This window comes from Silurus aristotelis (assembly GCF_946808225.1).
Source record: "Silurus aristotelis genome assembly, chromosome: 1".
Taxonomy (NCBI): domain Eukaryota; kingdom Metazoa; phylum Chordata; class Actinopteri; order Siluriformes; family Siluridae; genus Silurus; species Silurus aristotelis.
Genome location: NC_139574.1, coordinates 11,163,495 through 11,178,632, shown reverse-complemented (window position 1 = coordinate 11,178,632; position 15,138 = coordinate 11,163,495). Strand labels below are relative to the sequence as shown.

Below are 15,138 nucleotides of genomic sequence, written 5' to 3'. Positions count from 1 at the left end.
TTCATGAAGCATAAATAGTCAAGACATTGTCCTTTCAATATCATCGTCCCCTGGTTAGCATCCAGCTGAAGAGGATGTGGAGATAGAGTTACTGTAGCCAACTGCTATTGTGATGCTGCCACCCTAGGAAATGCTGAGCACCCCTGAACCTGATCCCTGTGCCCTTTCTTAGAGCAGGCATTTAAAAATAACTGCTGGAAGAAGCAGGCAGGCACAGAAAAGGCCAGGTGTGAAAGAGAAAGCAAGAGCCTGGATAACAGGCAAATGGACTGCACACTTCTTCATCGAAACACATGCATCCCATTTATACACTTGTTCCAGTGCTGAGGCTGGGGCAGGCTGAATTTGGGCTGATGTCACCCAGACAGACCGAAGGGAGGAAGAGATGGAGGAAGAAAAACAAGTGCTCGGTCACCTGGATGCCTGACTGGGTGAAGGTACATTATCCTATCAATGTAATAGCAATGGTTGAGAGAGTTGGAGGTATAAGACAGTAAAGTAGAAGGGCAAGATTCAAGTAGGATGACAACTTTAATGACAGCTACAATTTATCTGTGATCAACAAACTTTAATGAAAATGCTCAGTCGATAAAGAAACACTCTCTGCTTGCTCTAATTGGGTGTGAGCTCATTGGCCAGGCTGTTACTTTAGAAATAATCAGCACACCTAGTGTGTTTTTACGATCATCATCTATCTGTATCACTAGTATAATTTTTAACAAGTTTGCCTTCTGTGACTCACAACATTGATTGCTGAATTGATGATCATGGGATTTTTTTTCCCCCCAGTTGTCAGGTATATTGATCACAGTTTTTTGGTCAGTTTGTGAAAACTTTTTTGGAAAAGTCACTTTGAATACAAGAATACATATCTCAGAAACTGAAAGCATTATAGTTAATGTAAAGTTGAATGTTCTGCAGATTACACAGAGGAAGATAGGATTAAACTTCCCACTTCTTTTTGCCATTTGTAATGTTAAGATGTTAATTGTCTTCAGGCAATGCATAGAAAAAAATATCTTTTTATATTTTGAATATGCCTTAAAGATATTTTATTTTAACACTCCAGTATAATATCATAACCAGTTGTCCCTGTGTCAGATAGTCCATCGGCAGAACATCAGTCTGAGATTTCCTTTGGTAAAAACGCAATTCTGTTTTTATTGGAGGCTGTGTCATCTTGTTGTGTTGATAGATTCTATTCTGAGAAAAATGTCGTGCATGGTTTCTAGTTTGCTGTGCTATTATTATCATCCATTTGTATTATTAATGTATGTTCGCTGGTTTGAGTGATGGTCATATGATTTTTGCATTCATTTTGTCCAGTTGTCAGGATCAATAGTCACTGGTTTTTAGTTAGTTTGTGAATCGAAAGCGAAAACACTATAATGTTAAATGTTAATGTAAAAGTTAAATGATTGAAGATTATAGGAGGCAACAAGAAAATAAAAAAAAACACTTCTGCTTCCTTTTGCCATTTGCCGTCTTGTTCTTGAAATTTGAGACTTGCTTTTATCGAGGCATATAGAAACGCAAGATGGCAGCTCTGCATTTCCTGTGTCTATTCAGCATGTTTACTCAGCATGTCTAAAAAAAAATATATAAATATATGGTGCAGTATTGTCAGCAGTAGAATAATATGGTGCCATGTGAAAGATTTACACAACAGACTGAACAGATTATTGCTTTATCTCAAATCCTATACTTCTGTTTTATTCTGGGCACTATTTCAGCACTATCACTTACAGATATTTATATCAATAGTAGTGCTTACAATTTTGTAAATCCTATTGATAATCCTATGATATACTGATTAGGGACTCGCAAATAATTTGTGAATGTAATGTCAGAGTTTTCCATTTAAAACAATTGTGATTAGGGCTGCTGCTATTACTTATTTTAGAAATCAAGTATTCTACCAATTATTCCAATGCAATTCTAAATAAGAGAAAGTAAGACAGGTCTCCTAAAAAAAAAAACAAGTAAATTGTTTTTTCTTTTAGATAAATTTTAATTCTTATTGCTGAAATTTCATAAAAGAATAGCGGTGAAAACTAAACCCATTTAGTGCATTTAATTGCCATATTACATCAAAAATACAAATACAGTGCATTTAGAAAATCCCTCTGCAGTGGCCACATAGAGTAGGTTATGGGAAACTATTTGTTTAATGAAAGTCATTATTATTACTCGTTACTCATTGTTATTACTCGTATTTATTCATTAAATCTCACACATAAACATGCTCCACTACCTGCTCTACAGAACCACTGCGGAGGGACTTTTCAACACACTGTATATAAATACAAATATTTAAATCAACAACTGTAATCACACTGTAAAGTGTTTTCTTTATGTTTTAGTTTAAAATGATCCCAAACTTTCTGGCCTTTTCTTTGGCCTGAATCTTCTCCTCTCCACTCAGTGTTTTTTCATCCATTCCTCCATTATTTCTATTTTGCAGAAACTTTTGTGGTACCTGTCCAGAACGCTCCAGAATTCAGCGGGCATTGAGTCAGAAATAATAGTCCGTAGGAAACACAGTGCTCATTGTTTAGTTAAATGGACTAAAAGAAGCATTGTTTTATTTTTGTAAACAATTACTTATTGCAGCTCTAATTGTTGTGACATAACAATACCAGGAAAAACTAAAGGCTTGCTCATGTTTAAATTTAAGTCCTAAAAATAGACGCCATGTGATAGCGAAAGATTTTGCAGGTCGACATGAAAAGATAGCAGACAGGGATGCTTTTGGCGTTGACACAGAGCGATTAAGTGCATGCGTAATCATGTGTAAAATATACACCAGGTCTTTTTTACTGGCTTTCCATCACATTTGTTTTTATGGCTGGACAGATAGATGGATTGCTGACTGGCTGGATGAATAGATGGATGGAGTGCAAGCATTTATAGTCTCACCCTAAAAAGTTTGTCTTGCATTCACTACACACATGTTCCTCTTCTCAGGGCATATTTTTTTTTTCTCACTGCTGTCAAGAAAAAATAAATGCATTTTTTTCAGCATCATCACTTTGCCCTTTCAGTAAAGGAAAAGAAAGTGTTTCTGAGAAAGAGGAGTGTTTTTGGTTGTCTGACTCTCCTGCCTTGTCTCAGCATAAGCACATTTAGACAGCATTGTTCTATTAGTCCTTTAGGATCAAATGACCAAAGCTTTGATGATGCTGCTGACAGGCCTTTCTTGCCTGAAGGTGATTCAATGATGAAATGCTGCTTCACGTTGTCTTTTTGAGTGTGATGACGTTTGCAATCTTACATAAACACAAAACTAGACTAGACAAAATGCTAAGAGCAGGTTTATTAACAATGAGGGGACTGACTGTACTCCCAGAGTGTGTCTTTGTTTGCATGTGATTTAAGTTTTTTTGCAATGGAATATGTATAAGGGGAACAGATGAAGGTGGCTGCTTCTTGTTTCTTGTTTCTTGCATAAGTACGGCTGTTAGGAGCATGCTGTACTATATGCACAGCAAAGTGGTTTCTCAGCCAAGCAGCTCAATAACCAGTCAAGGAAATATACAAGACCATGAGGAGGCATGCACAAGCATCATTGTATCTAAGGTCATTCTGCAAATCCATGCTCCGGTTGTAAAATAGATAGTATATTTATGTATGATGCTCTCTGTTGTTAAGATTTGCTGAATCACTGCTGCATTAGGATTTATCCATCACACTGCAATATCTTTCACCCTGTCCATCTTTCACCCAAGTCTATATGGGGCACACGCACACACACACACACACACACACACACACACACACACACACACACACACACACACATACACACATACACACACCACACATATAGAAGTACACAAAATCGCATTATTCATCCTTCATGTAGATGGCTTTTAAAACAATTACACACAACACAGCTGAGCTCAGATTTAAGCCATATGTGTGCTTTAAATGGGCTAAAGTGAGTGAAAGCGTAAAAGCAGAACACCAATCCCATGAATGTAGTGCTCTAAAACATGCCTGCTATTATTAATTGTTTAAAATCTGTTTTGGTGAAATCAATTTCGTATTTAAAGCTGTTCTTTTGCCATTCCTAGCATTCTTTATAAAAAAAAAGAAAAAAAAAAAGAAAAAAAATCACCTCTTGAAACACATTAACTGTATTCATATTAGCATAACTTCCCGTGGGCTCACCACCTGCAGGAGGGACCGTAAGGGACGGTGCTGTAAAGATTGGGCAGCAGTCGAAGGCGGGGGCCTGCTTAGACTCCTGCCCCCACGACCAGAATTACGGATAAGCGGGAGAAAATAAATGAATGAATGAATGAATGAATATTAGCATAAGCGTGATTTGTTAAGTGATCCTGATTAGGATCTTAGTTGGTGCTGCATTTTAATTATTCTTGTGAGACTCTACCATTACAGAAATACTTGACCTTGAAATTACAGTAGAACTGAAATTATTCCTCGAATCCGAATACAAAAATGCTTAATTTAGCTCATTTAACTACACACGAAGCACTGTGTTTCCCCACTGAACATTATTACTGACACACCACCCACTGAACTCTGAAGCGTTCCGGACGGATAAACACTATGAAAGCCTGTTTTCGGCCACATTAAAAAAAAGTTTGCTAATTCCGACTATTTCTCACAATCCCGACTTTTTTCCCCTCGCAATTCCGACTTTTTTCCCCTCGCAATTCCGACTTTTTTTTGCCAATCGGGCAGCGTCACCCCCTCTGTAATGCCAAAAACACATTAAAAATAAAAAAAAGCTACTATCAATAGAATTACATGGTATCAAACTAAGTCTCTGGTCCCTGGAGAGAACTCTGTCTAACAATCAGCTCTGTAAGAGAGGGAACAAGATGAAGCAGAGGGCAGAGAGAGAAGCCACGTTCATACACCAACAGCTTTAAACACACAACATCGTTACAGGTGGATGCACCAGAAATGTTGGATGTTTACGAGAAATAAAGTCGGAATTGCAAGATATAATGCCGGAATTGCGAGGAAAAAAGGCGGTATAAACAACCTTTTTTTTATTTATCTGGTGGAAACGGGCTTCCATACAAAACCAAAGACAATGCCGAATGCAAAATGAAGGAACGGGGAGAATACAGTAAGGGTCAAGGATAAGATTCAGGCCAAGGGACATGACAGAAAGTGTCCAAAGTTTGGGATCATTTCAAACTAAAATATCAAGAATACACTGTACAGTGCGTTTACCTTTTTTAGTGATTTGAAATTAATTTATATATTAATTAATTGATAAATTAATTAGATATTAGTAGTAAGAGACCGGTCTTATTTTCTCTTGTATATTTAGTATTGCTCTTTAATATAGAAAAAGTACAAATACTCGATTAATCGATGGAATAATCGGTAGAATATTCGATTACGAAAATAATCGATAGCTGCAGCCATACATTACAGTGCTGTTTATTAGTGAAAAAAATGTCTTAAACACAAGTGAAAATAAATTAAGTTAGTTCCGAAAGCTGGCTAGTTGGCAAGCATATGAAGCATAAATGAAGCATAAATAGTGAATGTATAAGCAGAAAAAGGGAACAGACTTTAAGACTAAAGTGCTGCTGCATCAGTCTCCTTAGATAAAGATGTAGCATGGGATGAATACCACCGGTGTTTAAACAGTTAACCAAAAGGACAAATAGACCAATAAGTCAACACAGAATTCATTATAAAGATTAATATGACAGTCATTCAGGGTGAATTTATTTCCTTAAATACAGAGCGGTTTACAACTAATCTATTATCTAACGGAATAAAGATACACTTCTGATTCACACTGCATTATTCAGCTCACCAACCTCACCTCATCTATTCCCAACCTGCTATATGAGCTTAATTCTTATTCAGTGGCAAAGAGCCCACAGACACAGTTTATCTTTAATCAAACAGCTTGTAATACCAGGATTTCAGGCTCCAGCAGATTATTTGAATCTGGCTGTGTACTTGAGTAATCTGTGAAAAGTCTGGTGTTGCTGTGCATCTGTGACATGGGAGAGAGAACCTTCTCTGCTTAACGGTCAGTGAAACAAGATTTGCATCTCATTTTAGCACCAGTGGGCCAAACACCTGCTCTTCTTTTAGTGTGTTTGCTTTAATTTCCCCCCTATGCTTACTGAGCTTTTGTTTCTCTTGGAGGCTTCTATGTATGGTGGTTTGTATGAGTGCTATCTACAGCTTTTGTGAGGATTTGAGAAAGATAGCATCTCGTCCATTCTGCAGGTTTTCATTAATGAATGTGCAAATTCCTTATAAAAAGAAAAGAGACATGGATGGTGTCAAAGCAAACAGATTAATTTAGCCCTTGTAACGAGTTACAGAGGATGATAATCTTAAGGAGTGTCAAATGGAAATTGAGGTATTAGAGAGAATCACTGCTGATTTAAAAGTAAATTATTAAAAATGATTTATTAATAAATATAATGCATAGAAATAATAGACCTTTTGTTCACAAAACATATGTGCATGACTGCATTAAAGAAGCTTGTGAATGTAGCTTTTTGTACATTTGCAACCTATTAGTTAAAGTATTGATTATGTAAATGTACATCCAGTATTAGGATTTACTCAGGAAATGAGAAATACTTCTCTATTCAAGAATTTGTAAGAGCACCTGTAAAGAGATTTTCTTTGAATAAACTACAATATATTAACATAACGTAGACGTATCCCTCATCTAAAGTCTTAGATTATACAACTGGTAAACATATCTAACTATTTTTCCCCCTTCTAACACAGATACATCCAATCTTTTCTACAAAAGTGTGGGTACAGGTTTTCATTCCAACCAATCAAGGGCCACACCTGATAGTCCTGGAAAATGAAAATCATTAGCTTTAAACAGGTAGAATTAGACTTGGATTCGCTTGGTTGGAATAAGAACCTGCACCCACACCGACCCTTTGTGGAAAAGATTAGACACCCCTGCTCTAACCACAGTGCATATCATGTCGCTTATGCAAATATTCTCAGAAAATCTAGTGATTGTGTGCGGAAGTTTGCAACAAAGTACATGATCACAGGATGCAGTCTCTATTCAGGCTTTTATAAGGTAACATAGTCCAACTTTTTTGACATAAATGAAGAAGTTATGATGCTTCCGTTAGCTAAACCAAAATAGAAATAACCTATTGGACATATTACTTGATTTAAACAAGCTGATTAAGGAGGTTTCTTTACCAGTGTCACCACTCACTTTCTTATCAGGGATAAACAATTTTAGGAAACAGACTTAAAGGCAATAAACTTACACATTTCTTTATACAACCTCATAACAGTTTTAACTGTGTTAAAACTGAGACAAAGTCCACTGTAAAAAGCGATATACAAATAAAAATTAATTGTCTTTTTCTTTTGGCTGCTCTCGTTAGGGGTCACCACAGCTGATCGTCCGTCTCCATACTCCCCTGTCCTCTACATCTGCCTCTTTCAAACCAGCTTCCTGCATGTCTTCCCTCACCGCATCCATAAACCTCCTCATTGGCCTTCCTTTTTTTCTCCTTTCCACCGGCTCCATCCTCCGAATTATCCTACCGATATACCCCATGTCCCTCCTCTGCACATGTCCAAATCATCTGAATCGGGCCTCTCACCTTGTCTTCAAAATGTCCTACATCTGCTGTTCCTCTAATAAACTTATTTCTAATCCTGTCCATTCTCCTCACTCCCAATGAAAATCCCAGCATCTTCAGCTCTGCTACCGCCAGCTCCACCTCCTGTCTTTTACTCAATGCCACTGTCTCTAAACCATACAACATTGCGGGTCTCACCACAGTCCTATAAACTTTTCCATTCTCTCCTGCAGACACTCTTTTATCACAAATCACTCCTGCTATCACTCTTCTCCACCCACTGCACTCTTTTCTTCACTTCTCTAACACACTCTCCATTACTTTGCACTGTTGACCCCAGGTACCTGAACTCCTCCATGAAAAATAAAGAGAGAGAAAGAGAAGAAAGGAAGAGAAAGGAATGGCAAGTTTAACCTCGAATTGATTACAACCTAATGAGAATCATCAAGGAATCAAAATTCACTTTAATAAAGGGGCTTAAACTTAAACACGCATCTAGGTAGTTGGTAAACAGTTACTTGCATTGGCTTTGTTGCTGAACAAGAGTCTGGATGCGGTTGACAAAGAAGATTCTTGAAGGGTCCGCTAGGAGAAAGTTCTTGGGCGATGTTCTTGAAGGTAAAGCTGCCAGAAGATCGGTCTCAAAGGGTTTGAGTCCCATCTCAAAGGAGGGTTTAAGCAAAGATTGGTGGGTGTTCAGGACATTTAAAGGTCAGGACATTTAAAGGTTTTAATCTCAAAGAAAAACCTTCTTTGACTTCATTCATGACCTGCTTTCATGTTTATGGCTGGTCTGGAAAACTGATGAAATTTAATCCAACGTGTATTAAAAGCAGTACGGTAAACTTCACAACCATATAGCATACACTATTGTTTAAGAAATAGAGAGCAGATCATTTTCCCACCTCCACCTTGAACCAGTCTGTCGTTCCTACTGCACACTTCACTGCTGTCACACTGTCCTCATACATGTCCTGCACCACCCTCACATACATTTTCCCACCTGACTTCCTTAGACAATATCACAACTCCTCCTTCCACCCTGTTGTACGCTTTCTCTAATTGCATAAACACACAATGCAACTCCTTCTGACTATCTCTATTCTTCTCTATCAATATTCTCAAATCAAATAATGCATCTGTGGTGCTCTTGCTCACAGATGGTCACCTCTTCTCTCAGCCTGGCTTCCACTACTCTTTCCCATAACTTCATGGTGTGGCTGATCAGCTTTATTCCCCTGTAGTTACTGCAGGTCTGCACATCTCCCTTATGCTTAAAGATTGGTACCAGCACACTCCCTCTCCATTCCTCAGGCATCCTCTCACCTTCCAAAATTTTGTTAAACAATCCGGTTAAAAACTTCACTGCCATCTCTCCTAAACACCTTCCTGCTTCTACTGGTATGTCATCTGGGCCAACTGACTTTCCTCTCTTCATCCTCTTAATCGCTGTTCTCACTTCCTCCTTACTAATCCTATCCATTTTCTGTTACACCATCTCCAAATTATCCACCCTTCTTAATCTCTCTCTCTCATTTTCCTCGTTCATCAGCTGCTTAAAATACTCCCTCCACCTTCTCAACACACTCTCTTCGCAAGTTAACACATTTCCATCTACATCCTTTATTGCTCTAACTTTCCGCACATCATTCCCAGCTCGATTCATCTGCCTAGCTAAAATCCTTTTCTCCTTCATTAGTGTCCAACTTCTCATACAGCTCCTCATATGCCATTTCCTTTGCTTTACCCACATCATTCTTCACCTGCTGCCGCATCTCCTTGTACTCCTGCCTACTTTACTCATCTTTCTGCCGATCCCAATTTTGTTTTGCCAACCTTTTTCTCCTTATGCTTTTCTGCACTTCCTCATTCCACCACCATGTCTCTGTCTTTCTTTCTCTTTCCAGATGTTACTTCAAATACCTTTCTAGCTGTCTCCCTTATCACTTCTGCAGTAGTTGCCCAATCATCCAGCACCCCTTTACCAAAACCGAGCCCCTGTCTGACCTCTTTCTTGAATCTTACACTACAGTCTTCCTCCTTCAGTTTCCACCATCTTATTCTGTTTTTAGTCTTCATTCTCCTCCTCTTATTCTTTACCTCCAAAGCCATTCTAAAGACCACCATCCAATGCAGTCTAGCTACACTGTTCCCTGCCAACACTTTACAGTCTTTAATCTCTTTCAGATTAGGTTGTTGCATCTCCTACATAGAACATAGTCCACCTTTGTGCACCTTCCTCCATTCTTATATAGGTCACCATATGCTCCTCTTTCTTCTTAAAATAAGTGTTCACCACTGTCATTTCCATCCTTTTAGCAAAATCTACCACTATCTGCCCTTCCACATTCCTCTTAAGACCATACCTACCCATCACCTCCTCATCACCTCTGTTCCCTTCTCCCACATGCCCATTGAAATCTGTCCTAATTACAAATTTTTCTTTCTTAGTTACACTCTCCACCACTTTATCTAACTCACTCCAGATTTTTTTTCTTCTCCTTAATATCAAAACCCACTTGTGGAGCATAAGCACTAATGACATTTATCATCACTCCTTCAACTTCCAGCTTCATGTTCATCACCCTATCAGAAACTTTCTTCACCTCCTCTACACTTTTACTGTACTCTTCCATTTAGGATCACCCCTACACTATTTCTTTTTCCATGATACAACAGTTTAAACCCACTTCCAATGTTTCTTGCCTTACTCCTTTTTCACTTTGTCTTCTGCTCACATAACATATCTATCTTTTCTCCTCTCCATCATATCAGCTAACGCTCTCCCTTTACCAGTCAAAGTAACAACATTTAGAGTACCAACCCTCACCTCCACTCTCCTCCACTTCTCCATTCCCTGCTATCTCTGTAGATGTCTTCTCCTCCTTTGGCCAACTGTAGCCCAATTTCCACCGGTACCCTGTTGGCTAAGAATACCTGTAGCAGTCGTTAGAAACGCGGGCTTCGACCAATCCGGTATAAAATTAAGGTTTGTGATCCGCATGTTTGATTTGGCACAGGTTTTATGCTGGATGCCCTTCCTAACATAATCCTTCCATTTTATCCGGGACTGGCACTAAGAGTTCACTGGCTTGTGGAACCCTAATAGCTGGGTTACAAATAGAAGTAAATTGTATATCATTTATTTAAAACTAGCAAATCGGCACATGTGTAGACTTGGACAAATGTTCTCCATGAGTTTGTTTATAAGAGTAAAAATCCAGGGTCTACATCATGAGCACACTGGTCACAGAGTCTTGTCTTTTCTTTGTTCTTGTTGAAAACCAAACCAGTGCAGTAGTAATGAATAATGTGAGATACTCATCTAAAGCTAACCTTTCCAGGATAGCGTAGCACAGAAGAGGAATAGTGGAAAGGAAATAGAGAAAGTGGGTAGTGGGAAAGTGCCAAGAGTCTTCAGCATAGCCTGCCAAGACTGACCATCTCCACACATACACATATAGCTTTATTATTTGATCAGTGAACTTAAATCATGTAGTTCTTTTCATTCTATATATTTAATATGTGCCTAAGTCCAAGTCAACAAAGATTAAGTGAAAGCTTTTTTTTTTTTTTTTTTTTTTTATCTTTCTCCCTGTTGGTCTCTTCCTCTCTTTCTCTCTTTTTGTAGGTCTTAAAGCCTGTAATGAATCAGGATGTCACTCAGAGTCTGGGCAACAGGAAGCTCATCAGCTTCTCTCTGTCAGGTAGGCTGACAGACAATACTCTTTTCTTACGTTTACCAGTTGTGAAAAATATATTATGTTCTTCCTGAATTAATTTAAGTAACAGTTATGTATATTGTTGCAAATTCCACCAAAATTCTATTTTGTGATCAGTTTTTCCTTGTCAATGTATTGTGATATAGATTTTGTAGATTGTAGATAGTTGTAGATGTAGCTCACCTGCAAAAATAGAAATCCATGAAGAAAGACAGAATCTGTATGTGGTTATACTTAAAACCAAATTTATAAAAACAGAACGTCGTGGTCAAACATGATAAGCAGTCATGCACACTAGAAGCCAGCCAGGAATAATAACATTTAAAACTCTACACACTCAGATTGGCACAACCTTGCAAAAATACATATGCAGTATACATATGAACCAGAAAACATAAAGCATATTTACAGAAATAAATAAATACAAATATAACATTTAAATTTATAAATCAGTCCATATAAGTTTATTACTTATAAGCCTATCCTTAATAACCAAGACAGTACTAACAGTGGCAAGAAAAAAGTGATGGTATTACCACCACAAATTTCAATATGTCTAACAGTGTTTAAATATGTTATGAACTATGAGAAATTTCTTTTTTAATTTATTGCCCTTCACCTGACTAATTAAAACCTATAAATCTGCACATATGCAGACCTGGACAGATGTAGTCCATGATTTTGTTTATTACAGTTTAAAATGCAGGGTCTCCATCATGAGCACACTGGTCTCCAAGACTTGTTCGTGTTCTTGGTGAAAACTAGAACAGTGCAATAATTAATAATGCAAGAAATGAATCTAAAGCCAACCTGCCAGGATGGAATAATGTAAGAAACTAATCTAATGCCGATTTGCCCCACACCTGACCTGCTCCAGTAGTGGGGGGGGCAGATTGTACATTCTTTCAAAAACACAAGTTAATATATTAAAACATTATTGTCTGGCATTTAAAATTATATTATATAGACAAAGGTATGTGGACACCAGGCCATAAGATCTCAACATCTCACGTTAATCCCCATTTGCTGTTATAATAACTATAATAACTATTCTTCTGAGATGATGTTCCACTGGATTTTAAAATTTTGCATGTGGTGATTTGCACTCAAGAAATCCAGGCCTTACTAACATATCGCTGTCTGGCATGTCCAGAGATACTCAGGAAATTATTCATACCTCCTGCCAACTAGCTGCCAGGATCACTGATATGACATGAGATGCTTAGCACCTGCTGTGCATATGTTGAACAAAATGGCACAGTATTATATGGACACACACACATTTAGAAGAACGCCATTTGTGTTTTGCGGTGCTATAAGGATTTTATAAGAAATTCTCATTGGGGTCTAGAAGTATGAAGTGTGTAAGAATGAAAAAGATTAATACTAGCTATGTGATTCTGGTCAGTGAGAAGGTCTTTATTTTCCTTTAACAAAACATCTTGGACAAGGATTGCTGCTTGGGGACTTCCATAGTCTTTTAATCCAGTAGTCCAAATATTATTGGACTTTTGGATTATTCTTCTTCTTCTGTGGCGACCCCTATTTGTAGAAGCCTAAAGAAGAAGAAGAAGAAGAAGAAGAAGAAGAAGAAGAAGAGGAAGAAAAAGAAGAAGAAGTCCAAATACATTTGCTTATTTACCTCGCACTGCAACACACTGTCTGAGATCCTTCAGCACTGCTAGACTGGTCATATGATATTTCACAAAATTGCTCAAGTATAGATAAGATTTTTGTTTTCTTAACATTTACACTACAGCATTGTTGAAATGTCAGTTCTGATTTGTCAGGGTAAGAGTGGATTAATATATTATAATCACAATGTTCTCCTTCTAATAAATATTTTTATAGTAACTACTGATTTACATGTTAAACAGTATAATTAAAGGTTAATGATAAATTAATTTACTTCTAATATAATTTTCATAATGTTTTACATTTATAGAAGGCTAGTTCTTGGTTTTTCAGAATGGGAAAATGTTAAGGGCAGACAGGCAGAGTGCTTATCAGTAAAATAAGTTTTACTTATTTTTTTGTATTATTAATTTAAATATAAAAAACTGGTAAGGAAACAACTGTTTGTAGCTGCTAGCAGAACATACTTGTTTCATAGACGTCTCACAACAATAAATGTAATTATATACAAAGTACAGTACTGCATGTTGTCAATTACGGATTAAATCATTATTAAAGCACTGTATTATGAGGAGAACATAATGCAATATTTCAGGAGATATTTTAGGACATGTAAAATGATAATAATAATCATTGTTTTAGGATTATTTTATTAATTTTTTCGTTCCAAAATTATAATCTGATTTAAATTATGGTATATTGAATTTTGTACAATTTTAAACTTGGATAATACAACTGAAACACACAATATAGACAAAAGCATTGGAACACTTAAATTTTCCAGCAATATGTGGTTCTTCCCCAAATTGTTACTACAAAGTTCCCCTTAAGGAACTTGAGCTGCATCAACAACGCTTTGGGAAAGATTCCACGTTTTCCATGCTCTGAATCACGTGGGTAATGATTTCGGGGGGGGGATGATGTTGGTGAGCCCTCGGATACAACCCCTCAGCCAGCTGACTTTTTGCAGGAGCTAGATGTGGGAGGCACCTCGAGTGGTCAGGAAGTCTGTGAGCTTCGATGTGCTACAGACTTAGCTCTTAGAGCTACCAAAGAGACCGCTAGGGCCATTGGTGCCCTCGTGTCCACAGAGAGGCACATATGGCTCACCCTGTCGGATCTTACCAACAGGGATAGGGCCATGCTTCTGTCACTCTGGTGGGTCTACTTGGCTGGCGCAGCCTGAACCACAAACCAGCACCTCCATGCATTGTGAGGTGCAAAGGCAGAGCATTCTTCAAAGCAAAAAAGCATTCTTTCAACCCTTATGCAGGCACAGTTGTCCCCTGCACATGTTGAATCTATCCTTTTGGCCATCAGGAGAGTAAGAAAAGGCCTGTCACTTGTAAAGCAATTTCCAAGACTGCTGGGTCTGATTACAGCTGCGTCCAATGTGGTTCCACTTGGCCTTCTGCAAATGAGACTCCTCCAGTGGTTGCTCAGGACCCAAGGGTTCTCTCGAAGGGGCAACCCACTCCATATGATCAAGTTCATGCCACGAGCCCTACAGTCCTTTGATGTGTGTAAAAACCCAAGGTTCCTGTCTTAAGGCCCCATGCTGGGGGTTCCTGGTTGTCGCTTAGCATTTATGACAGATGTGTCCCTCACAGGGTGGGGGGGCAGTCATGAGTGGCCACTCTGCCCAAAGTCTCTGGGAAAGGCCCTATTGTATGTGGCATATCAATTGCCAATAGATGCTGGCCATGCTTCAAACTCTGAAGCATTTCCTTCCAGACCTTTTAGGCCAACATGTGCTGGTCCGTTCGGACAACACCGTGGTGGCTTCCTACATCAAACACCAGGGGTGTCCGCGACCTTGCCTCCTTTACAAGCTGGCATGTCAGATCCTCCTGTTCTCCTTGAGAGCAGCGTATATCCCAGGCCACTTAAACGAGGGAGCAGATGCCCTCTCAAGGCAAAGGCCAAGGCCTGGGTAATGGCGACTCCGCCCGGATGTGGTGGAGCAAATCTGGAAGAAATTAAGAGAGTTCAAGTGGACCTGTTCACGACTCAGTTAACGTCACACTGTCCCCTCTGGTTTTCCCTCACACCCCTGGACCCTCTTGGGCTAGATGCTATGGTACAGGCATGGTTGAGGCTGCACCTTTACACCTTTCCTCCTGTCGGCTGCTCCCAGGAATTCTGGAGATAGTTCACTGGGACGGAGTCGCTTAGATCCAGTTAACTGGTCGATCGGT

The 15,138-nt window shown here is 38.6% G+C and overlaps 1 protein-coding gene across 4 annotated transcripts in view; it reads left to right on the top strand.

Annotated features, from left to right (window-relative positions):
• Nucleotides 1–15,138, top strand: part of hecw1a (HECT, C2 and WW domain containing E3 ubiquitin protein ligase 1a) — a 98,766-nt gene that overhangs the window by 34,869 nt on the left and 48,759 nt on the right. For 3 of the 4 annotated variants that reach the window (XM_083543844.1, XM_083543845.1, XM_083543846.1), the window contains one exon: nt 11,215–11,290. In XM_083543844.1, coding sequence (XP_083399970.1) covers nt 11,215–11,290 — 76 coding nt within the window. Of the gene's footprint in view, nt 1–257; nt 438–11,214; nt 11,291–15,138 lie in introns of those variants that run through there. The other variant, XM_083543847.1, reaches the window with a different exon arrangement.